General features: G+C 38.5%; 2 protein-coding genes across 4 annotated transcripts in view; both read right to left on the reverse strand.

Moving 5' to 3' along the window:
• Nucleotides 1–13,578, reverse strand: part of LOC122661589 (elongator complex protein 4) — a 28,342-nt gene extending 14,764 nt beyond the window's left edge. For both annotated transcript variants that reach the window (XR_006332904.1, XM_043857036.1), the window contains exons 1-2: nucleotides 13,574–13,578; nucleotides 13,484–13,491 (exon numbers count right to left, since the gene is read on the reverse strand). The gene's annotated coding sequence lies outside the window, so the exon portion shown is untranslated. The remainder of the gene's footprint in view (nucleotides 1–13,483; nucleotides 13,492–13,573) is intronic.
• LOC122661588 (FHA domain-containing protein DDL) lies at nucleotides 1,085–22,573 on the reverse strand. 2 transcript variants are annotated; one of them, XM_043857035.1, is made up of 11 exons: nucleotides 22,568–22,573; nucleotides 19,943–20,554; nucleotides 19,279–19,310; nucleotides 18,035–18,101; nucleotides 17,661–17,718; nucleotides 14,128–14,220; nucleotides 5,268–5,382; nucleotides 5,144–5,191; nucleotides 4,977–5,022; nucleotides 4,799–4,869; nucleotides 1,244–1,424 (listed from the first exon to the last, which is right to left on the reverse strand). In XM_043857035.1, the coding sequence occupies exons 2-11, from the start codon at nucleotides 20,552–20,554 to the stop codon at nucleotides 1,385–1,387; spliced, it is 1,182 nt and encodes a 393-aa protein (XP_043712970.1). In that variant the 5' UTR covers nucleotides 22,568–22,573; the 3' UTR covers nucleotides 1,244–1,384. The 2 variants fall into 2 exon arrangements, with proteins under 2 accessions (XP_043712969.1, XP_043712970.1); XM_043857034.1 differs by lacking the exons at nucleotides 4,799–4,869; nucleotides 4,977–5,022 and having other exon boundaries at nucleotides 1,085–1,424; nucleotides 5,149–5,191.
• Nucleotides 22,574–26,812: the final 4,239 nt, after the last annotated feature.

A 26,812-nucleotide genomic window follows, 5' to 3' on the forward strand; every position in this document is an offset into this window, starting at 1 on the left:
AAAAGGTGTATTGATCCTTTTATATAGACGGCTTGTTAATGAGAACTTTCTTGGTTCATAAATAAGAGAACTCGAGAGAAACTCATCATCGTTAAGAGTACTCGGTCAGAATAGTCTCAAAGGGATGACAAAATGAGATGTCTACTGGTGGATAACTTGCAAGGCAATCTTTTGACTCATTCTTATTATGTGCAATGGACAAGCTTTGGCCCATATCCAATTAGAAAACTTTCTCCCTAGATTTTAATGGTTAAAATATAAATGTTGGTAATGGACCAACCCAGAATCGGTTTTGGGTTAGACCCAAGTCCAATTATGGGTTGGGCTCAAACTCAATTAGGGTTTAACCCGGTTCAGTTCTTTTTTAGGTTTTTAACATGGCAACAATTTTACATTAGTTTCATTACAAAATTTCAAGATTGTTGAGATTCCAGAATTGTGAACATGATGCTAAGAATACATTTTTCTAAGAATGTAAATGTGAATTTTATACATAAGAGGCATTTTTTTAAAAGAATCGAAATGTTAGTTCCACACATAAGAATGCATTTTTCAAGAATGGAAATGTAAATTCTATACATAATTCCCAATAAAAAATTAAGCAAGAGAATTTTTTTTTTTTTTTTTGGGTTTGATAGGGACTCGTTTTTAAAGAATGGGTTCTACATCTAGAAAATGGGAATGCACATCCTCAGCATGGGATGCATTCCAAATAGTACATAAATTCTAATCCAATGCTGGAGTGCTTGTTTTCTTGGGAGAATTTCACCCAACCTCCAACCCTTGCTACAAGTGATACAAGAACACAGCCTAAAAGGCATGTAAAATGATTTCTTTCTTCCAACATGAAAGCCATGATTTTTGTATGAAAACAAATGCATACCCTGGGGATGTAGTTAGCTCCCCAGAGAACAAAGGCATTAGGCTGATCTGAGAGAAAAAGAAACAATGTCGCTGTAAGACTCTACAATTTATAAACAATTCTGCTCATTTGTTCCCTGAAGATTATTGCAGGTACAAAACTGCTATAGAAAATGTATCACCCATACGAGAGAGAATTCCAAGATGGTAAAGAAAGAAATAAACATTTTTAGGACTTTGTTTGATCATAAAATATCAAATAATCTATTTGTCAATGTTTGTTTTAAAATTAACACAAAATCAAACACAATCAGCATTTTACAATAAATTTCTCCAAATATGGGGAAATGAGCCAAAATCCGGAGTCTGATCTTAATGCCATCATTACCAATTCCCAATCCAACTCCAAATTCAGAATGCCCAGGCAACAAGTGCAAGAAGAATATGCCTGGATCCTTCACATACCAGAGGGCAAAATCACAATAGGGCAGCTCAAGGAATCCATGGGTCAGACCAATCCTAGTTACTCTGCTGAGTTCTCGTGCAGAATTACATACTCTCGGCTGCAAAACCAACACAAACAAGACCGAATGGAATCTAAAAATCATAGTAAATTTTTCTGCCTAGAGCAGTACATTCAAAATAAAAAAAAATACAAGAAGTAGACAAAAGCAGATGCAGTATCCAGATGTGACTATCAGTGTGTGCATGCCCCAGCTCCAGAAGGAACGTGGTGTAGAAAACATGAAAGTGCAAAAAAAGGGTGATTCTGGTCAATCTGGACATAGATTATCTATTGTGAGGGTGTTGTGGCCTCCCATCTCTACAGATCAGGTGCATTAAACCACTCTCAACTCTCAACAAATAGAAACAATGAGAATGATAAAAAGTTTAAACTTGAAAAACTAGCCTAGAGCACAGAATTCAGTATAGTAGTGCCAGGAAATTTCCCAACTGGACAACCCGAGTATATGAGAGTAATAGGAGTGATGCTTATATCAATCACCTGGACTTTTTTTCTTTTTTTTTTTTAATAACAGAACCGAATTTTATTGATAACCAGAAAATATGTATGAACACAACCGCAACATAGTGACAAACCAGATTACATGATACAAAACCAAGATACAAGATTCCATAGATACACATAACTCAGCACAATACCAGAATCCCTTTAAGGCAATTTTTCTCATGTTACATTCTAGTGATAATACAGAGCCCAAACACTTATGACGAGTTTCCTCATACAGCTTAGTGGCAATAATTCTTGAGAAGCATAATCTGCTCTTTCCTATCATGGAAATTAATTGAGCCTCAGTACGCAGCACAGGCTGATGAGAAATGACTAAGGAGAATTACTACCCAGGAAAGAAGTTGTTCAAATGAAACCAATAGGTTATTTTATTCATTTTCATGGTATATTGATTATATTATAAGACATTGGGAACTTAAGGCTCCCTCCAGATTCGACCCTTCTCAGGTTCGGCATACCTTCTCCCTCCCCCCCCCCCCTGGGGAGGGGTGTTGGATGTGTATAATACCTCTCTGGGAAACTATGCACCATATATCATGTTAAAATAAGTACTGTAGGGGTATTATTGCCATATTCCTGCGGTACATTATGTCGTTGACCACGACAGGGGGAGTGTCCCTATTGTGGTGAGTTAGTTAATCCTAGTCAGCTTTTTATTGGGTTACGATATACTTAGTAGGGTTCTTAGTGTGTTTGTGTCTCTACTTCAGAAAGCCCTCGCTGTATTGTAATTAGACTTGTTGAACAATACAAACATATTGGGGGGACTGGCGGTATAATATAGACTGAACTTCTTCACCAGTCCTCTCTCTTCTTCTCTTCCTTGGTTGTGACTTATGGTTTTTGTCACTGATATTCACACACATATTAGACCTAAACACTGATGAAGTCTGTAGCTCAGGGTTTTATGTATTTCCCTATGCATTAGGCTTGGAAAAGTCTTCCATTGTCATTTTGCAATGAAGTTCAAATTCTAGTAACCTACAAAAATATCATGAACTCAATATGCCCAACATAACCCATTGACCCAAAACTAATATCACATGGACAGGACCTGTGAAATGATATCATGCTTCCAGCACCTGAAACTAGCAGAAAGCAAAGGAAGACCAAAACCATAAGACTGATCTCCAATATTATACCTTAGTAGCAAGAAAATCCAGTCTAGTATAAAGTATACAATTGCTAAGCAATATATGATGACTGAAACTGTTACCTTAAAAAAGTTACTTGCCAAGGAACAAGGATACTGATTAAAGAGATTTTTCAGATACTTAGCTGCAAAAGCCAGCAACTTGTTCGGGATACTAGAAACTAAACTAAGGATTCATGGAGTTAAAACTTCAAACAGTTCCTGATTGGAAACCAAGTTATAGACAAGACAGAATGCATTTCCAGATAGGTGATTTTACACATACTTTCAGGGTGGGTCAGCAGAGAATACTAAAAGCAGAACTGGGTCTGGGCAAAGACATCAAGAACCTCTTTTCGAGGTCATCTTGTCAATCATTGACTAATCCATTCACCTATTGTTAATCTCATGGACCTCTTATAGACTCCAAGACCTTGAAGGTGTCTCTCTTTTCACAACACAGAAGCCATCAGGCAATGGACGGGTCATTGAAGATGCCAATGGTTCTGTTTGTCACATAACAGACTTACAGTTATCAAAACCATAAGGCCCCATTCATTTGACAGATAAAAAGGGGTGGGAAACTTGTGAGGGTGGGACCCATATGTTGTGGATTGGGTTGACCAGGAAAATTGAGGAAAAGAAAGGAAATAATGGAATATGCACTTTGTAATGGGGTAGGATTTAGTGGGAGAGAGTAAATGTACATAGGGTGCGATTCCATGGGACAGAAAGGATATAGGAAGAGGAGAGAGAGAGACTCAAAAGTAACTTTTCCATGAATAGTGCCGAAGTCCTACCAATTTTGCAGGACTTTGAAAGTGAATGGGGTGCGAAAAAGAGGGGTGCCACCCCACCAAACAAGGATAAATGCATTTAATGAGCTTGCCTGGAGAGAGAGAGACTCAAAAGTAACGTTTCCATGAATAGTGCCAAAGTCCTACCAATTCTTCTCTTTTTTGAGGGGGGTACAAACTATTTTCCACTATTCATTGTAGAGAATGCTAATATGCCTATTGACATAAAAGTTAAAACACAGAAGGTACAAAACTAAATATTCATGACAACCAAAAAAATGATGGAAACCATAAAATTGGTCCCCTTTAAAAAATATTTTTGCTTGCCCTATACTTCAATTTCTCCAATCCCACCTCCCGCACTCCAGCAAAGCAAGGATACCATGTTTATGAATTAATATAATACCTAGAAAGATGAACTGGTATAGAAGGACACAGCCCATATGAAGTAATAGCTGCCTAAGCATCAAGACTAGCATTTGTCACATTACAAGAGCCTCAAAGGCTTTTTCCCACTGATAAAACAGAACCTACGTCTTTTGCAATGTTTGCAGATGGGTTCTCTGTTAGCAGTCAGCATATTCCAAGTAGAAATGATTCAGCATCAAAACTCCAGCCATAAATAGAGAGGTCTTGCAGATAATAAACTAGAACAAATCTTGGTTTTGAATCAAGATCAGGCAGGCAAAGGAAAAACCCTCACCAATCCTGCTCCAATACTCAAAGAAATTTTTCAAGGTGCTCTATTTGTGACCAAACCCTAAAGTCCAATGAAATGTCAAAAAGCATAATTTCAAGGTAATAAATATGCTAGTTAGGTTATCAACAACTAAACGAAACATGATAAAGATAGGGCCTTATTTAGATATTCCCAATGCAACAGAGAAAAATGAGTGTGTGTGTCCAAAGAAAAATCATGTATAGTGAGGTCCATGTGATTGGACAGGTATAACCTGGATATTATTCACGGCCTACCTACTATTTCCAAACTTAATAGTGTCTTTTTCAATAAGTTCATAATAACGTTGAGGTTCAACGCAATTATCCTGCACCAAGAAAAACACATGTTAAGGAGAAATTACAATCAAGATGACCTAAGTTATCCATCTATATCACACAAGGTAATATAAAGGAGACAATGAAATCAACTTACATTAATAAAGGTTCCATTTGTGCTTCCAAGGTCCATTAAGTAAGGCCTGGCAATCGGATGCAGATAAGCAATTAGCATCAGGGAATTAAATATCAAAGTAAATGGCAGGTATAAAGTAATAGATTACAGAACTTGCTCACAGAGAATACAAACTCACTCGTTCTTACCTTACTTGCTTTGTTAATGTTCCATCAGTTTGTTCTTTCTCCACTTGCCTGAAAAAAGAAAAAGTAAATAAAGTACAGAATAATTCCAGAAACAAGACATAAAATAAGATGGAATAATTCATACCGGAACTGGATGACGGCATGTTGCTTGCTGCAGGAAGGGTGATCTGTTGGGATGTCTGCCACTCTCCTTTCTCTACCAAAAAGATAACAGCTTTGGCGGTGCACATATAGGGGTTCTGCCCATTAGAATGTCTTCTTAGTCAAAAACTATGAGGTCATACAGATTAAGGGCAGCACTACAATACGAAGGTACACAACAGAAACAAGATTAAATGTTAGAATTGAGCAGAAATAAATTATCCCAGAATTAAACGAGTCCTCATGGTACAAACTTTGCAACGGTAGACTTGGCCCAAGTTGTGCCAAATAAGCCAATTGAGTTTGATCAAAACACTACGAAACTTCTTCCCCCCCCCCCCCCCCCCCCAAAAAAATAAAATAAAATCAACTTCAATGATAAGTTTTACAACTTTCAGCAAAAAAAATTGGAGGACTTGAAGAGGTCAAAGGAGAATTAAATGTCATCGAAGAATAGATGGTGATTTCTTGGTTTTCCACTACCCCCTTTAAAAGTTACAGCCAAAATTAGAGGCTTGGAAAGTTTTTGGTACTTTTGCTAGAGGAAACTTGTACTACCCCCACAATCAGAAATTTTCTTAACTACAATAATATTCAATAGAGATTCTTCACAGCATCTCAATCACTGGCAACATAGTGGAGGGCCGGTTAGGAGAAGGGAGCAAACATGGGGAGAATTAGAGTTGTAGGAGAAGAGAGAAGAGAGGACACACACGCACAATCACTCTCTTGAGCATACTATCCATCAATTTCAATATTCAACTCTGAATTCATCTACCATATTACAATTACAATGCATATATAGAGAAGAGTTTCTTACATAGAAATAGAAACCTATCTAGAAATGGAAAGAACCTAAAGAAGAACCTAACAAAGTAAGCCATACCAAAAAGGAAACTACCCAAAGTAATCCCTACATAATCCACCCATTCAAATAAAATAAAATAAAATAAATTAAAAGTGTGCATCCTAAGTAAACAACCAGCCTTTGCCAAACCAGAAACCCGGTTTAGTACCAATCCTTGGTTTGGGCCTCCAAAGTGGGTTATGTCGGTCGAGCCAGGCTAGGGCATCTGCATCAGCTCACCTTCTTTGAAAAGAACTAGACTGTCGGATGAGGTCCAATAATGCCGTTCGAGTAAACTCGCCATAGGTGAAATGTATCAGCTGTCTTTTTGAGTTTGATAGATGCAGGATCTTTCATTGTGAGGAATTCCATCTCAAGCCCACCATGCTGAAAGGAATAGGTATTCTCATAACCACAGTGTTGGGCTTTCTTGTCATCAACCATGGGCGTCCCAAAAAAATGTAGCTGACTTTCAAAGGAAGGACATCACACTACTCCTAATCAATCAATCCACCAATGGAATATGTGAGCAAACACCTTTCATTAATCTTGAGATTTGTGTTGTTCACCCACACAACCTTGTAGTGATTCGGATGAGGTTCCACCTTCAAACCCAACTTGTGAACAGCATCTTCAGCGACAACATTGGTGCAACTACCTTGGTCAATCACCATAGTACACAGGTTGTCATTGCATCGCACTCTAGTCTGAAAAAATACTGTTACGACGCCAATTTTTATCTTCCTCATCGGAGACCTTCTATGTAGCCAAGAGGGGATGAATAACATTAGCAATGCTGACGCTCGTCATCACAATCATCATCATCGACCTCAATAATCTCACGCTCACGCTCAGCCTCCAGATTAACTATCCGTGTTGTCCGTTGCTCTTCCGGTACAAATGGTATGAAGTTGTCCTAGTCAATATAAGCTACCAACCAATTAGCGCACTGAACAGCCATATGTCTGTACCCCTTGCACGTTGAATAGGTGCTTTCGGCATCACCGAATTTTTGTCATATCCACATCGAGGTGGAGAATAAGGTTTGTCAGGAGTAAGGACAAATGGGTCAGGTAGGTACCATTGAAGAACCACTAGCCTGTGGTTTACTAACCAAAGCCGACTTCTCTTGAGAAAAAGACTAGTGTGGGCGGGAGCTATCACCTCTAGAATATGTGTCAGTAAAAGTTCTTCGAGTGTAAGGTTTCCTCAAACTTTCCTCAACCTGATATGCCACCTGAACTATTTCCTCATTGGTAAGCAGTCTACTGAATGCAAGTGCGGCACTGATCTGTGGATGCAAGCCATTGTGAAACTATGCCACAAAGACCCCCTCGTCAAATTAAAACTCAAAATGAGTGGCTAAATAATAGAACTTGGCCACGTACTCTTCACCTGACATACTATCCTGTCTCAACTGCACAAATTTAAGGTGTACACCTTGCTTGTAATCGGCCAGTTGGAATCTCCAATCAATCGCATTTCCGGTTCTGTTGTTGGTGTTTGATCCACCAGACCCAAGCCAATGAGCCATGCCTTCCAGCTTACGTTCTGCATATATCAATTTCTTGGCCTCTGTCAAGTTGTGCCATCTGAAAAAATTTCCAAACTATGAACCCAATCAAGATATAACTCTGGGCTGTGGTCCTCATAAAAATTAATGGCATCCAATCTAGTTGCTCTGTCCACTCTGTCTTCATATTGTCCAACCACGTATAATGGTGGTGGTGGGGTGATGGGTAACGAATTTTGGGGGACAGAGTCGGAAGAATCTACAAATAGCATGGCTCTTTCCTTTCTCAAAAGCCACTAGTCGGTCAATCGAAGTTTGCATAGATTTCATCATTGTCTGAATGGAATTGACAATGATAGTGAGGGTATAACATTTTGCATAAGTTTCCCCTTCATATGAAGGGAAAATTACAATTACACCCTTTGTACTTTGCCTAAAGAACTACTCAACCCGAAGTTTCAAAATCGCGCTTGTATACCCACACATTTTTCAAAAATACAAAATTAACAGTCTGTTAACATCTCAACATTAAGTGATGACGTGGAGTATACTTTAGACATGAAATAACTCTTATACCCTCATGTGTCTGAGTCTCCACCCCCTCCTTTAGACATGAAATAACTCTTATACCGTTGTGTGCTTAAGTCTCCTCCCCCACTCTGGCAACCGACCTCCTCCTCCTCCTCCAACTCTGCTTTTGCCGGCGGGAGAGTGAGGGAAACTGAGAGGGTCAAGGGGAAGAGGAGAGAGTTACAGAGTCAGAGACGGAAAAAAAGGTCGGTTGCCATTTGGAAAATGTGAAATTGCACCAATAACCCCAATTCCTTCTTGTTGTAAGGTACTATAAGAAATCAAACAAAGTCACTAGTAAAAGCAAGGTTTAAAAACTCAATTGAATAGTGTCTGATTAAGAATTTCCTATTATATGATTTCTCTTAGAATCGATCAATCTATTGGGGTCAATAATATACAAAGAATTGGGATTAATCTTTTCTTCTGATTTTTAAAACCTTGTAACAAAGGGTTTCGGCAGCTTTTTTTAAGGGTTTGGCATGTAATATGCATAAACCTTGTAAAAGCTCTATGCCAAAGTGAGAAGCAACAAGAAGACAACAGTGAAGACGGAGATGATGGCCCAAGGATTGTTGTAGTAGTTATGCTTCAAGCTAGTAATGTAGTCCTAGATAGGTAGGAGACCTACTAGGAGCCACGGTAATAAGGTCACACACAAAGGCTGGCCGATTAGGTTAGGGTTTAGTAATTTAGGGCAAAACAAGGGTTAAGGTTGGATACTGGGAAAGGGGTTTATAGGGTATTAATGGGCAGGTCTAGAGGGCTATTATGGTATAAAAGAGTTCGGGTTTGGATGAGTTTTGAAATTCTGCAATTTTAGGCAGAATTGAATTTTAGGTCAAAATTCAGGTTAAAGTTAGGTTTAGGTTAGGGTTGTCTTATATGGTAATGATAGACAGGTGTAGAGAAGTCTAATGGTATAGGTTTTATGATGTTTGAGTGAATGGAAGTAGGTTAGATGAGTTGGACAGCAAGATAAGGTTATTTGAGACAATTCCTAATGGAAGTAGAAAAAGGGGATTCTAGGGTTTAGGGTGGTGGGGGTCTGATGAAACTTGGATCGAGTGTCAATAATGATGTAAGGGATGTATGCTGAAAATTTGGTTTGAAACTGATGGACAAATTTGAAGTTATGAGGAATCCTAGTTAGGGTAGGAGTGAGAAGAGGAAGGTTTAAACAAAGTTCAGATTCAAACTTACTGGATTTGAAGAGATCTTCAATGGCAGTAGCTTTGAAGATGAACAATGGGGTCTTTTGATTTTCACGATGCAAGGAGATAAGTAGCAGCCCTCCCAATCTTCACGATGCAAGGAGTCGATTGGAGATCCACCATTCCCTTCCACCTTGATAAACCCACAGGCATGCAACACTCTCAAGGAACAACAAGCAACAACAAAGGCAGCAAGCATAAAGCTGAGTTTTTATTAATCAAATTCGTATCCAATGCTGGACTCCCTTACAAACTTATATAGAAGACTCAAAAATAGACCTAGACACTAAAAAGGAAAGGCCTAATCCTATCCCTAACCTATTAGCTAACTTAAACTGACTAGGAAACTGAAATAGACTCAAAATAGAGTCCTAATCCAGCCTAATTAAACAACTAAAAGAAAAACTAATAAAATCACTTAAATTGAACCATTGGTTGAACTGGTTCAATTTAAAATACCAAATAAAAAGCTAAGTATGGAAATAAAACTAAATATGGGAGCTAATCCCAATCTATTTACCCATATTTTAGGCCCATAAAAATGGCCTATTACATTAGAACCGATGGGATCAAAGGCCCAACATGTATCTAACCCAACCCTAGACTTATTCCCAATGAAACAAGCCCTATTTGGTGATGAATCTGCATCAGCTAGTCTTCCATGCATTCCACCTGTGGTTGTGCTATCAGTTCACCTCCGACAGATAGCCGAGATAGATCGTTGTCGTTGATGTCTTGGTGTTCCTGACACAACATGTGGAACAGCTCCGCCACCTTTGCGTCGTTTCCCAACCAGTGCTCAATGATAAGGGTATAATCCCATGTTTTGACCGTGCAGTGTGGTGGTCGTTTTGTTACCATTCTGAGGAAGGACAAGTTTTTTTTTAAGCGTTTCAGCTACATTGAATTTGAGTTCTATTTTTTTTTAGCTTAAAGGGTAGAATGGTCACTTCAAATGATAAACAGTGATGACAACATCACTTAACAGTCACATTCTAACGGACGGTCAATTTTGTAGTTTTTTTATGAATAGGAGGGGTGTACAAGTGTGATTTTTGAAACTTCGGGTTGAGTAGTATTCAAGGCAAAGTACAAGGGGTGTACACTTAATTTTCCCTTGTATTACAAGCAAGAGAACACTCAAAGACAAAAACTGAATGGCAAAACAGTAAACAAATGGGACTTTATAAGAGGATGGCAGAGGTGTAAATATGGAAATTTCAATGATAAACACAAGTATAATGCAAAGGGGAAAGGGTTAAACGTGGATACAAGTTAAATTATGGGATAGAAGGGAGTAGGGGAAAAAGGGGGGGGACAGTAAGGTCCAATCGCAAAAAAAAAGGTGGGGTGTATATCGAGTTACTAATAGAGGATAGGTTTTTTTTTTTTTGGAATCTGCAACTTCTCAGAGCCTCCGTCGAACCAAGGAAGGAATCCAGCGAAAGAGTTGCGATAGAGGAGGGTGGAGATAGCCAACGGAGTTCGAATTCAATCAAGAGCTTGACTTCTAATCAGTGGCGGCAGATGGAGGTCATGTTCGAACCAGTAGCTGCGGATGAAAGTTGAGTTCGATTTCAACTTCATCACAGACGAGGAATCGGAACAACTACAAACCAACGAACCGACAAGAGCAGTGTCCACTTCGACTCGGATTAAAAAAATCCTGTTCATTGGGGGAGGTTCGAACCAGCAATGGTGTCTTCTGAAACCAGGTGTGAGGCCTCTTATGTGTCTCTTCTTCTTTTTTTATCCGTCTCACTCTCGCCCTTGCTTCTCTTCTTCATCCTTTTTTTTTTATTTCACTAGGTGTAACCCTAGAAGGGGGAGAAAGTGCGATCGGTCACAGAGAGAGGCGGTGTTTCCTGGGAATCGCGAGGAGTTTTTTTTTGTGTGTGTGTTTGGGAATTGCAAGGGGATTCCTATGTTTGGGGTTTCAGTGGAGTTGAAGGAAAGGAAGAGTAGGGGCGCTACGGAAAATGTGAAGGAGATGGGAGTACTGGTGTGATTCTGAATAGCAATGGAGAAAAGAATATAGGGAAGGAGAATGATAGGGAGGGAGATGGTAATCTTTGGCTCTGATACCAAATTGGTGGAGGACCGTTTAGGAGAAGGGGGAAAACATGGGAGAATCAGAGTTGCAGGGAAAGAGAGAAGAGGGTACACATATGATGCAGATTCATCACCGAAATGGGCTTATTTTATTAGGAATAAGTCTAAGGTTAGGTAATATACATTTTGGGTCTTTGATCCCATGGGTTTTCTATGCAATAGGCCATTTTATGGGCCTAAAATATGGGTACTAAGGTTACATACGAGATTAGTTACTAGATTTCTTTTTATTTGGTTAGTGGTCATGTGATCACTTAAGTGATCATGTGACTTGGTTAACTGGTGTGACAACTTAAGTGGTCATGTGACAACTTAGTGGTCATGTGACCATTTAATTGTTATTTAGTTGGGCTGGATTAGGACTCTATAAGTCCAGCCATGTTTTGAGTCTATTTCCTTTAGTATTTCAGTTTCCTAGTCAGTTTAAGTTTCCTAATAGGTTAATGATTGAGTTAGGCCTTTCCATTTTAGAGTAAAATCTATTTTTGAGTCTTTTATAAAAAGTTGTAAGATGGACAAGCATGGAACACGAATTTTGATATTAATGAAAAAAGGTTTTTGTCTCGTGTTTGATCAAGGCTGGTGGGATAAGTGTTTGATCCGATTGACACCTTGCGGTGTGAAGCCCCCCGGGTGGTTCTTTTGAAGCTCTCCTACAAGTTCTTTGAAGATCTCTTTCAATTTTCAAAATTAAGACTCAAGAATTATTCAAGATCCTCTAACCAACTGAGCTACCCTTGCAAGAACAGTAAGTTAGAATAATCCCATCAATACCCATTCTTCTCTTAATCCTCCAAACCACCCCAAAACCCTAATGTCCCTACCCATCTCCCAAAATTCTTAACAAACCATTCAGCTAACAACACCTTCATATAATTGGATCGAGTATTCTCCTGCCCAATTGGAATACTCGAACCAAGCTGTTTTCCCGTTACTCCATTCAAACCACAACATCCGTCCATCACTGAACAACATTCCCATAACCTAAATTCTGCCCAAACCACAAACCAGCCAGCAAAATCCCTCCCTCTTTAGTTCAAACTCTCCACACCTGCCCTTATAGCATTAGATCCAAACCCTAACCTAATTTCACCAAAAACCCTATTTTAACCCCGTCATTTCACCGGTTCATAACAGATCCTGGTTTACTGGCTCCTAGTTGGTCTCCTAGCAATCTAGGACTTCATTAACATACGCACAATCACCCTCTTGAGCATACAATCAATTTCAATATTCAATTTTGAATTCTTCTACCGTATATCAATGCATATATACAGAAGACTCTCTTATATAAAAATAGAAACCTATCTAAAAAAGGAAAGAACCTAACAAACTAAGCCATACCAAAAAGGAAACTACCCAAAGTAATGCCTACAAAATCTACCCATTCAAATAAAATAAAATAAATTAAAAGATTGCATCCTAAGTAAACTACCAGCCCTTGCTACAGACCAGAAAACCGGTTTAGGACCAATCCTTGGTTTGGGCCTCCAAAGTGGATCATGTCAGCCCAGCCAGGCTAAGGCAACTACATCACAACAGCATCAATTGTTCTTCTCCATGGGAGGGAAGAAAGTTAAAAACAGGGTTTGATGCAGGGATATCCACAGCCTACATCATTATTGGATCCAAAAGGTAGGATTATGAAAAATTGAAAATTAGTGTTACGATGCACTGAATCAAAGGTGCTGCACTCTAATAACCTTGCCCATATACACTATAAAATTTTCGAAAGAAATTACTTTTATCATCTTACTTTAGACCAAATATATCCAGGGTCAAAATTTTACCCATTTAATGCAATTCCAGGGCCATTTGAAAGCTTATTTTAGTCATCTTTCCAAGATGATCATTATCTTGGTTGTTTGTCGCTGTTTGCCAATACAAGTTTCTACAACTGTTTTTTCTCAATTTTGTGAATTATACATGAATACTCTTCTCACCTCTCTCTCTCATAATTGTTGAATTCTGAATTTTTTTTCTATAACTGTTTTTTCTCAATTTTGTCAATTATACATGAATACTCTTCTCACTTCTCTCTCTCATAATTGTTGAATTCTGAATTTCATAGTTAGATATGATGAATATCATTATTTGCGGCCGAAATCTATCGGAATAATCAATTAACATTGAGTGGAGATATTTCAACTGTTCATATTTTATAAAAGCTAATCCAGCCTCAAATGGACATTTTCCACACCTTAAAAGACCAAACTTGGCCTGTCTGGATTAAATTTAATCTCAGTAAGAGATTTTGGTTGATTGGCTTTCTTCTGGTTTTTCTTATTTTGAGCCCACCACTCTCTGGATTTGACTCCCATTAACCATCAGGGAAGTAACCCTCTGTAACCACCACCCATAGGTGAATCTGAAATCCATTACGAAAAACAAAATTGAGAGAGAGAATAGAAGATAAAACATTTGCGAAATGTTTATAAAGTTTTTTAGAAATTAGCAATTACTAGTTTATCTTCTAGAATGTTTCATAAATATTTTTCTGTCCAATGGGTTTTTATGCAACTGTTCAATGATAGAATATATTTATGGAATATTAAGTTTAAGGAAATAAGTTACTGAACATCATTACCATTTAACACTTCACCGCCCTTGAAAACATACAGTCGCCATCTTCTATCTGGTTTCCGAGCATCAGGTGGTTCATTAAATAGCAATGTTACACCTGAAAGATAGAAACTTCAAATTAACAAGGATTAACAGGATAGTAACAATAATTGTATGAATTGATTTTGGAGCCTTCTTGGACAAAGGGCAAGGGGAAAATAGCTAAGACAAGAATGACAAATGTCAGAAGACAGATATGGACCTCATCCATCATCTTCTTCGGAAGAAGTCAAGTGACAGAGTCATAGCTCTTCCTTTCACACTGCAGACATGCAGACTACAGAAAAAGAAATGCATTCCTCACAGGTAAAAAATCAAACCACCATTTCATGATTTTTAACATTATCTAGATGCCAGAAAGTAGAGAACAGGTAAAAACAGCAACGAGGTTACCATCAGAACCTATTTAACACCCAAAAACTAAAAACAAGCAAAAGCAACTCTATAAGAAGTTCTCCACATCCCAATAGGCTCCTGATGCCGGAGCACTTGGACCGAGCTAATGTAGTCCTAGATAGGTAGGAGGCCCACTAGGAGCCAAACAACAGGATCAAATAACAAAAGGGGTTGCTGGTTCAAATGGACAGCACTAGGATTTAGGTCAATTCCTAGGGTTAGGGTTGGATATTGGGAAAGGGGTTTATAGGGTATTAATGGGCAGGTCTAGGGGTCAATATGGTATAAAAATAATAGGATTTGGGAAGGTTTTAAAATTCTGCAGTTCTGGACAGAATTGTGTTGCAGGTTTTGGGTTTTAATGGAGTGAAGGAATGGAGGGGATAAAGTGGGAGTTTGGGGCTGAAACTTGGATCGAGTGTCAACAATGATGTAAGGGATGTATGCTGAAAGTTTGGTTTGAAACTGATGGACAGATTTGGAGTTATGGAGGTTTCCTAGTAGAAGTAGGAGAGAGGGGTAAAACTGTAATTTCAGACAATCGGCTGGGTGGATGGTGCTGAAATTTGAATCGAGTCTCTCTTAGGATTTGAGAAAGACTTGATCAAATTTTTAGCAGATTCTAATGGTTAGATTTGGCTGGGCAGAATTCTCACGAAAATCACCTTGTATGTGACCTTCTAGAAGGCAGAAGAATAGTTGCAGAATTTCTTACTTGTTACAGGTCTTCAATGGCAACAACTTTGAAGATGAACAATGGGGTCTCCCGATCTTCACAATGCAAGGAGATAAGTAGCAGCCCTCCCGATCTTCACGATGCAAGGAGTCGATTGGAGATCCACCAATCCCTTCAACCTTGATATTACTCACAAGGCACACTCACGATGGAGCAAAGGCAGCAACAAAGGCAGCAAGCATAAAGCTAATTTTTATTAATCAAATTCGTATATAATGCTGGCCTCCCTTACAAACTTATATAGAAGACTCAAAAATAGACTTAGACACTAAAAAGGAATGGCCTAACCTTATCCCTAACCTATTAGGCAACTTAAACTGACTAGGAAACTCAAATAGACTCAAAATAGAGTCCTAATGACTTAAAACAACTTAAACTACTTAAAATAAAGAAGATTCCCTAGTGGCCAATAGGATATAAGAACCTCTTAGCCAATAGGATCACTTCACTTAAATTAGACCAATTGAACCAATTGGATGCAACCAATTTAAACCGGTTCAATTAAAAACACAAAATAAAAACTAAGTATTGGGCTAATCCCGTATGCAACCTATATACCCCTATTTCAGGCCCATTAAAGTGGCCTAATACATAGAAAACCCTTGGGAACAAAGGCCCAACATATATATATCCCAACCCTATACTTATTCCCAATGAAACAAGCCCTATTTGATGATGAATCTGCATCAACTCTCCCCGAGCTTGTTTGAGAACCGGGTCCAAATTTGGGTCTTGATATAGTAGGATATTTTAGGATTTTATTCATTTATATTATTGGGATTTTTTGTAATTTTTAATTATATAGTTTTCGATAGAGTTAGATACTAGGTGATAGTTTACTATTTCAAGTTTCCTAATTGCTTTAATTTCCGTGTTGTGTTAGTTTCTATTTGTAGGAGTCTCTTATTTTTTCTTTCTATATTCTTGTAATCCCCATCGTGGGAGTGGATTAGATGAATGGAATAGTAAATTGGTTTGAATGTTGTCTGCATGGCCAGAACAGCCTGCTGGCTAAGTGTGCTTCTCCCCTTCTCTCTTCTGTGTTACTTCTAGCAGATCCGAGACTCCCCTATCCAGTGTGTCTCTCTCTTACTTCCTTTCCTCTGTTGTTCGTCACCTTCTAGTTCTTCTCTTTTCCTCTTGTTCTTCTATTCTTCTTCTTCCTTATAATATTCTGTTCTTATGCTACTGCCGAACTGGTAGGGCTGAGAGAGAGTTGTTCGATCTCCTGTTCTGTGTAGAGAGTCTTCACTCTAGGGCAATTCGGATCTTAGGCGCTGAGACACAAATCCTATCCTTGCTTTGAGATCAAACCAGAGGTCGTTGCTGGTTCTGCAGACCACCGCCAAACCCTGGTTGCAGGAAATAGTTACTGGTTTCGTGGTTGGTTGCTAGGATTGAAGTTGGATGTCCTCGAGAGGGTTGGGAAAGCCAATTCATTGTTTTAATTCTCAGGTCGAATGATGAACAGGTGAGAGAAAACTTCCATTTGAAAGCCTTCCCCTACCGCTGGTTTCCTCTTCCTATCTTGAGGAAGATGAAAGGGTCTCGTTGCCTACATAAATACCCCCTTCTTAATTGAAATTCTGTTTTGTCCTTTTTTAAAGTTTGTTCCAATATAGTCCTTGCCCTTTAAATTACATTTACCTCCATGTCCTGATTTCATTGTTTGCTTAAAAGGGGTCTTATATTGTTCCATATAATTACAAGATTGTCATCATCCCTGTTATCAGAATTGCTCAACTCTTAGGTGGGGCCATTGAACCTAAATAGGATCTTGTTACTCGGGTTCCGCTTCAGCTCCATTCATTCAAAAGCAAAATATTTTCCTAAAAAATCATTTGTAATTATAAATTTATTTTGTATTTGTTTGTGCTTTGTATTTTTTATAATTGAAGTATTGAACATGACAACACTTTTAGACATGGTAGATTGAGTAAAGGACTCCATCCATATAATCGGGTCCATCATGGGTGTCAATGGTATGATTGACAATTTAACATTAACTTTTTTTTCCAAAAATAACTTAGAAAAATAAATTGGAGGCTGTTTCCAATTTTTCGTAGGAGAACGTTTTCTCACCCACAGTTAAGGAAACACCCACGAATCTAGAATCATTATTACTCCCTCCTCCCCTATTTGGTAGAGATCCAAAATGCCCTTCACTATTCTTTGGCACCCATCCAAGCGCAATGATGGCCATCAGTGAAGGAATTCCTCCTTTCCCATGGCTTGAGCAAAACTCGGTTGTTTTTGTTATACATAAAAGTAAATACCTGTAAAATATTTTCGACTGAAACAAAACGGACCATGTGGACATAGGAATTTTGATCCTGATTAAAGATACAAGTCATTGAGAATCTCACCTCTAACACGATTTGTTTCAGCAGCAAGCTTCCCAGACAGCTCAAAGGATGGTTTTTGCTGCATTTCACAACACAAAAGGGTAAGGAACAACCGAACAAGTAGGCAGGAAACAATGAATAACAACATACAGTATATTGTAAATAATTTTAAACAAAAAGGACCACTCTATGTCCAGGTAGCAGAATAAGATTACTCATAATTTTCCACTTTCTTTCAAGTTATTTAGAACTTCAGCTCAATTTCTTAGGGCCATAATATAGCTTCCAACTAATCAGAAACTCCAATACATGTTCTTGGAGCAAATAACAAAATAGTATAACTAATTTGATGAAATTATAATATAATCAGCTGTGGGACCAAGTACAGTCACTACCTTTTGCTTTTCTTCCAGGGCCTCCTCAGTAGCCTTCATTTTAGCTACTGAATCCTTATCCTCATCCCTGCTCACGTATGCAACCTCATTAGCAAAACCCATGTCAAGGCTATCTAGTATAGTCTATCAATTGTGAACCTCTCACAGTAATAAATGACACAAACAGCAAGGTAACAGCAACATCTGTGCATGTACCAACCAAGGTTTGAGATTGCAACAGAATAGGTCACAATTTGGTACAATTTTGGGAATGAAGAAAAATGAGGGGAAATAAGGGAAGTACTAAGAATTTTGAAACAAAAACTTAAAGCGATGCTTATTAAGTATAAACATACATGTATGAACAATAATAAAATAAATAAAGTGGTAGAAAAATTTTGCTAGTGTAAGCATTCAAACATTCCTCAAATTTAGTAAAAGAACTTTTGAACCAAGATACTATGCTTTAAGAACAAACCTCTTTCTTCAAGTTTCAACAGAAACTATCTCTTTGCAACCTTGTCGTGAGAGCTTAAATGAGTTTGGGAAAGGTTTGAATCCCCAAAGGCTTGTAAGTTTTTAACAAATTCGAAGCATTCTAGTGATTTCAATTTATTTTCCTAATTTCGAATCATTTTGCCAATTTTGACTTATTCCGACTCAGATTTTGGTATTTTATATGAAAGAATGTGACATTTCAATTACTTTGACCAAATTTTGAGACATTTCGATCATTTTGTTTTGCTTATTTCAACAAATATTGGTATTCTTTGTATTTTGCAAGCGATTTTGTTTCGAGGTCCATTGAAACCGAATATTTCGACCATTTCGATTAAAATTTTGAAGACTGGTACAAACTACCAGCAATTATAGGTATCATTTATCAACAAATGTTTATGTGTCAGTTCCAAAAGTCTTCAGGCTAGACAAAATCTGAAATAGGACTTACTTCTGTCCTGCAGCAAGACAAGGGTTGAAACGCTTTCCTTTTAAAGAGTGACTCCATACTTCAGCCTTCTTAACAACAAAGCCCTTCTAATGATATGGCTTCTTTCCTTACTTTTGATTCATAAATAAATAAATTAATGATGTTCAGGTGGTTTAAGAAAGTTGCACATATAAACTTTTTTCTTTCTTTTGAACAGATAGAAACTTCTCTATTCTTATTGTTATTGATGAGTGAAAATGTCCATGGATCCATTCTCTTTTAAGAACATCCAAACAATAATTTAACGTAAATATTTTAATTTCAACCAGCAACTCACCAGCTCTGCTCAGATCCTCTTGGGTATGCTACCTGGAACAAAATAAAATTTGACCACTAATTAGACTTCAGGCAGCACCGAAATGTGAAGAATAAATGGTGTGCATTCATTATCAATCATAGTGACAGACACTAGTACAAAAAGAATCTGCTGCTCTCTAATAAGTTTTATGTCAAGGCCCAAGGGATTCAAACCCAAATAATAAAGAACTTTTCTTCAATTATTCTGAATTCAATTGAAGTTAAAAGAAAAACCATCACATAAAAACAGTAAAATACACAGACACACACATGCACAAACGAACAATTAGAGCAAAAAAAAAAATGTGCTAAAGGTGCCAACAGTAATGAAAGAGAACAAAATCAACATTGCAGTAGTGGCCATCATACATAGCTGTATACTAGTGGCGCTCAAACAAATAAAACGTGACGAACATTAATTTCCATACAATGGTTTAGTCCATACCTCTGATATCATTACTGAGGTTCTATAACATTTATGATGAAATATATAGGCAGAACAACCATTGAACAGGGCTTTTACACTATAAAAGGTCGAGATTTTTTGAACTAATTAACTTGGAAATATTGATATTTAGATTTGGTGCAAGGAAACATATATAAATAGTGAAGAACAGGAGGAAGGAGTGGATATCACCAGACACCTCATGGCGTGCTCCAGCACTCAGAGGTGAACGGGAACTGTGTCTGTTCCTGTGACCATGATCAGTTGGTGAGGTTGACCGCCCATGTCTTGACCTAGATGAACCCTTATCATCTCTATCCCTTGCGGATCTCCTCTCACTTCTATCACTCCTCTCAGTTCTCTCAATTGGAATTTCCTTGTCTACACCCCTTTCCCTGTCACTGAGAGCTTCCCTGTCCACACCCCTTTCCTTATGTCTCCCCCTATCACTTTCCCTGACATTATTCCGCTCACGCTCCCTGTCAGTAAATCTATCAGCCTCGCGCTCAGCCTGAGCTCTTTTCAGGCGTTTTGTGTGTGGAGAAGGAGAACGTGATACAGAAGAGACCGACCTTCCAGGTTTTGGAGACCTACCACGAGTTGATTTCTCTTTCGAGGGTGACTTCCCCCTGTGAGAAGAAATGGTTCTAACAGGTGACCTCTTTCTTGGAGAGGTTCTGCGCCTCTCAGGTGACCTTTCTCTCCGAGATGGACTCCTCCGAGGAGGACTCCTCCTCTTCCTCACCGGAGAATCTGAACGATCTGATGAGACATGTCGTATTGGTGACCTCCGCTGCATCAATAGACTCATCTGAGCACAATAACAAAAAGCAACAAAGAGTCAGACACATTCAAAAACAAAGTCCTGAAACACAAGTAGAGAAAGTATTCATGATATGAAGTTTAAGCTAATGCTCTTTCACCTTAAACACTTCCAGGCTCTAAACAAAAGGGCCACTCATCTAGTATAAACAATTGTGGAGAAACATCATGCTTTCCTTCTTACGGAAAATAATGAATACATGAACTACGAATAAAAACCTACTAGTTTTCTGATTCTTTTCTGCTAGCGCAACTAATTACCAAGAGAAAACGATATTTTCCAAACGAATGCACAAAACAGGAACTTGTATAAACCTAAAAGTCAAAACCCTTTTTAGCAACTGGGTGGAAATACTACTAATAAGATAGTTCTCATGGGTATCAAGCAACAATTGAGGGATGCAATGCATCTTGCAATTAGCGAACACAGCAAGTACAAGGGAGTGAAGGAGCATATATAACTACAAAGAAAACTTACTTTTTTGGATTCCGCCAAGCAAAAAAATAAATGCTAAAGAGAGTACCTCCAAACCTACAAGAAGGTTGACAACATGAGAGAGATGGAGATTTGACGCTCCAAGTTACTGATAGGGTTTTAAAAAGCCCGGTGCTCAGTGATCAGTAAGTAATCTTCGAGAGGAATAACCTTTTTTACTTTGCTTTTTTATTTTTTCTTGTATATTGATATAAAGATGACAAAACTAACCTACAGGTTTTCAACTTTTAACGATCCACAAGGACCCCTTTGTGGTAAGAAAATTGTTGGACTTCCCTAAAAAAAATTTTAACAGCGTTAGTCAGTTAGGGACTTAGGGTACGGTTGATAGTAACTTTATAAAGTATGGGAGGGGGATGATATTTTTCAAAACTTGGGTATTGGATTGATATTAAGGAAACTTAGAGGGGAGGGGGATGATATTTACTCATATTAATATCTCTAGGGTAACTTAGGTACATGATGATTCACATATTGTATTTGGGGTACCTGAACCGAATTAACATTACTCAATTAATCAAAATTATTTTTATTTCCAATATTACCCTTATAAATTGTCTTTTTATCATTTTTGCTTCGTACTCCTGTGATGATTGCTCATTCTCCTGATCTCTCAGACTGATCAGGCTTCTTCTCCCCTTGTTATATCACTTTTGTAGTACCTATTGTATATAATCTTTTTGAGTTAGTGTTACATCTTTTGTGAACCAGCATTGTAACCCTGTTGTACATGAATGTTCATATATGAATATATAAACTGTTATCACTAGTTTTCCCTTAAATACTGTCTTATGTCCTATTATATTGCTTTCGCAGCATTTAATTCTGATTATTGTGAATGAGATTGCGAATAGACTACAGCACTTGCGATCCTGGTGGGTTGGTTGGATGTGAGACACATCCAGTCATACTTGGCCCTTATCAACCGGGCCGGGGTGTGACATTTAAGTGGTATATAGGGCTGCAACAGGGTCGGGTTGGATCGGGCTTTTTAAAACCCTAACCCAACCCTAAATCCCCTAAGCTCAGCACCAGACCCGCCCTGACCCTGACTCAGGGCCTAAAAACCCTGACCCTGACCTGACCCTGACGGGCCTAGCCCAGCCCAAGCCCGCCCTGATTGGCCCTGATTGGCCCGGGCTTGGCCTATTGACCTTGACCCTGACCCTGACCCTGACCCTAAATAAAAAATTCTGATTCACAGACCACGTTCCCCATCTTAGAGAAGATTTCAATTCAAAAGCCATAGATAAAACTTGTACAAAATATCATAATAAACAATTTTCTAATGTATTAAACTGTCACAACTCACAAGCAACACAAGAGCTGAAAAGAGAAGATATACAAGGGGGTTTCGGCCATACCTTCTTGTATTAGCAACCGAGAAGTCAGAGAACCAAGCCTGTTAGAGTAGTAGCAGCAGATCTACACTGCAAAAAAAATAAAAATAAAGAGATTTTTACATGAAAGTCAAACAGGGCTTTACCAAAAAAAAAAAAACAGAACAGGGAGAAGAAACGAAACTTCTGATTCACAGACCACGTTCCCCATCTTAGAGAACCAGATATAAATTAAATGCAAAATAGAATGAAATGAAATAAATTCTTACAGGAATGTAATGCTGCAAGAGAAAGTTGGCGAGGGAGGGATCCTTAAGCAAACTGCCGCTGCAATCGAACGGAAATGGAGAAGAAGAGGAGGAACCGAGTCTCGCTGCAACCGAACGGAGATGGAGAAGAAGAGGACGAACCGATTCGCCGCTGCTGCAACCGAACAGAGATGGAGATGGAGCAGAAGGAGAAGAATAAGAAGACGATAGGGGTTTGGGGGAAGGCTGCGGCTGTGCTAGGGTTCGAATAAAATGGGAAATTGGGAAAAGAAGACGTTAGAGAATGAGCTTCGTTTTGCTTAAGCCCAAAAATGAAAAAAAAATAGATTTCACTTTAACTTTTAAGATTTTACTTGCTTAAAGCCCAAAAATAAAAAAGAAGAGATTTCACTTTAATTTTCAAGACTTTACTTGCTTAAGCCCAAAAAAAAAAGATTTCACTGCTTTGGGGTTTTTAAATAAATTATTATTAACTTTGAGTTTTGGACTGGTTTAAAAAAAAAAAAAAAGAATTTTGGATCGGTCTGATCATTTTAAAATTTGACATTTAAATCTAGACAATTGAAACAGGTTTTGACTCGATCAAGACAAGTCACCCAAGTTGATTAAAAAATTATAAAATCTAATCAAGTATCATGGACTCATGGACTCATGGACTCATGGACTCATGGACATTCGTCAGTTGTCAATCTTAGAAAATGACCAGACCCGGTGTTGGTCAGTTTAATTTTCCTTTGAATCGATGATTTTGTTCTAATCCAAAAAAAAATATTACTGAGTTAGGTCATTTATGATTAGTTCTCTCTTACTCTTACTCTTTGCTTCTGTGACATACTAACATCAGTAAGTAGTAACATCTATGTCTTACTTTCCTCGATTTCCCCTAATGCTATGGAGGTTGATGCCTTGATGGGTATAGACTCTAGAGTATACACGTATAGACGGATCCATTATAGAATGGAACATAAGTATACTCTATAGACGGATCCATTATAGAATGGAACATAACAAACAATGAGTGTTTTTAAAAGAAGTGATTTGGTTTTTAATATGTAAGGCTATTAACCAACAGAAAAGCTTAATTTGTTGAAATATTGCATTTAACTTAAACGATGGCATTACCTGATTTAATAATATGGGAATAGTTGGTCCTTGAACGGAAAAGGATCTTATCTCGCCGTGACGGGAGCTGCACCTGTGCAGCACCACTAAACGACAAGAAAAATAGGGGTAAGATAGTCATTTCATAGGTGGGTCCCACCTGGGCCCCACCTGTGAAATGACCATCTCCCCCTATTCAGGGTGGGTTTTGGTGCTGCACAGTGCAGCTCCCGCCACAGCTGCACAAGATCCAAGTCCTCCTTGAACCATTGCTGCAACTCCAAGAAGGGCTTCTAAAATTCCAATGGCCGCCATGAAGCAACTCTTGGGGACTGATCGATAGCATTTCATCAGTTACAATCCCGGCACGATATCTTGCTAAGAGGATTGCAAAAATAAAAATTGCCACATATCTCTATCTGTGTTTTTACTTTTACAAAACCCATAATAAAAAACCAAGGGGGGAAGTCATGAAGTAGAACAGAAATTCTACGATAATAGTCGCTATAAAGCAAACTGAATTAATAAGAGTCAAATCCAATGGAATTACCCAAAAGTCGTGACTTGAGCGAGGAAGAAGAAAGGATATTATTCCTTCAAGGGAACCAACAGTGCAAGCTTGTAAAGAACGCGGTTCTCAACAGCAGCTAAAACCATCGTAACTGCAGAGCCAACGATAATTCTTCGATTATTGGTGGTAGGACGGATTTGGTCGCTTGAGGCTCGAATATTAATAATTTCGATCTAATGGGCTTCTTTTGAGGGTAGCTTATCTTTGTACGGTGACAATCCATGAAATCTCCACTGGTAAAAAGACATTCCAGAAGAAAACTGGTAACGAAATCCTGGGTATTTCAGTAAAGGTGTGGAGATTGAAGAACGGGTAAACTAATTTTATTTCATTGATGCTACAGAAATAGTGGGAAGTCACTAAGACAACCCAAAATCACTGAGAAATAGAAATACACTCAACATAAGGATACAAATAAATACAAATACGAGAAAGAAGGAGAAAAAAAAACCCTAAGAAAAATTCATACATCTCAGCAGAAGCATTATTATCCAACTGAAATCTTGGTCACTCCACGATCTGATGTACTCTCCCATTGCTTTTGTTCTTCTTCTTTGACGACCTTTGCTTTGGCTTGAATCTCTCCATTCTTGATGTTGACTTGAAGCATCAAATGATCCTCCAATACATAGGATGTCCAATGACCACCCCAATTATCACTCCAGAACAATACCCTACAATCGCAAATCTCCATTCCCTCCTTCTTCATCATTGGAACAATATTCATGTCTCCATGATCAGCTGTCTGTTTTGCTTCAGTTGGAACATGATCGTCAACAATCATGTTCCTAAAGTTACGACACTCTCAAGTCTTGGGAGTCCAATACCAATTGTTGTTCATGGGTGAGTGTCACCTGTGATGGGCTCACTGGTCATGTGATTGATCTCGACCTCAGTTCATCTAGACTATGTGGTTCTATCAATACTAATAGCAGTCTCTTCCATCTTCTTAATCTCGAAAAACTCATTCTCTCCACAAACTATCTGGGTTTGATCAACTCTTTGAGTTAACACATTTTAACCTCTCTATGAATTATTTTTCTGGTCAAATCCCATTAGAAATCTCACGGTTGACAAACTTGGTTTCTCTTAATCTCTCTGGCAACACAAGGTTAAAACTTGAAAACCTCAACCTGAGAACTCTCATTCAAAATCTGTCTGGTTTGACGGAGCTTCGTCTCAATTGGGTGAACATGTCAAATCATGATAATAATGATTGGTTTCGGAGTTTATTGTCCGTACTCCCCAACCTTCAACTATTACCATTGTCCAACTTTTCAATTTCATCAAGGCCCGTGGATGCATCCCTTACAAACCTCCATTCCTTCTCAGGATTCTACCTAGACTCCAACAATCTAACTAGGTAGAGTCTGAGAGGGAATGGAGGTTTGTAAAGGACGCATCCACAGGCCTTGATGAAATTGAACAGTTGGACATTGATAACAGTTGAAGTTGGGGAGCATGGACGATAAACTCCAAAACTAATCATTATTATCATGATTTGACATGTTCAACCAATCAAGACGAAGCTCCGTCAAACCACACAGATTTTGAATGGGAGTTCTCATGTTGGGGTTTTCAAGTTTCAACCCTATGTTGCCGAAGAGATTAAGAGAAACCAAGTTTGTCAATCGTGAGATTTCTAATGGGATTTGATCAGAAAAATAATTCATAAAGAGGTCAAGATGTGTTAGCTCGGAGAATTGCAGACAAAATAGAACCCTCCAAATAGTTGTTGGAGAATATGAGTGTTTGGAGGTTAGGAAGGTGGAAGAGACTCCTATTGACCTTAATAGAATTACATACTCCAGATGAACTTAGATCGAGACTAATCACATGACCAGTGAACCCATCACAGGTGACACTCGCTCATGAACAATTGGTATTGGTCAATCTCATACTTCAGCTACAATTGGAGAACTGAAATCAATCGTGGTACTGAATTTATCTGCAAATGACCTCATTGGCCAAATCCCAGCTGCTTCATTTGCTCAGTTGATCAGCCTCGAGTTGTTGGATCTTTTCAGAAATAGTTTATCGGGGAAAACCCCCAACAATTGCTCCATATGAAGGGAATGAAGGATTAAGTGGATTTCCATAACCAAAAAGATGTGGATCAGTAATAGAAAGAGCATTACCTCCAACAGCGTCTGTGCTGCCTCTAGTGAACGCCATGTGGAGGAGTAAAATCCAACGGCTGTTAATGTAAAAGCTAATTTCAAATGAAAAAGAAACCCATTTCAAATGAAATGAACCGAACCGATCTGTAAAACCCATTTCATTCTTCCTCTTCATGGCGATTTTGGAGTGCTGAACCGCAGATCGAAGCGCCGGATCGATCTTTTCTCTAATTCGGAGTTCTTCGTCGTCTCTGAACGTGTGGAGGATTCCATTAGCGAGGAGGGCATTGTAAAGGTGGTCGGTGAAGTTATTGCGGGTCTCACCTCTAAAGCGCAAGAACACTGCAGGG

Source organism: Telopea speciosissima, chromosome 5 (assembly GCF_018873765.1).
Source record: "Telopea speciosissima isolate NSW1024214 ecotype Mountain lineage chromosome 5, Tspe_v1, whole genome shotgun sequence".
Lineage (NCBI taxonomy): Eukaryota > Viridiplantae > Streptophyta > Magnoliopsida > Proteales > Proteaceae > Telopea > Telopea speciosissima.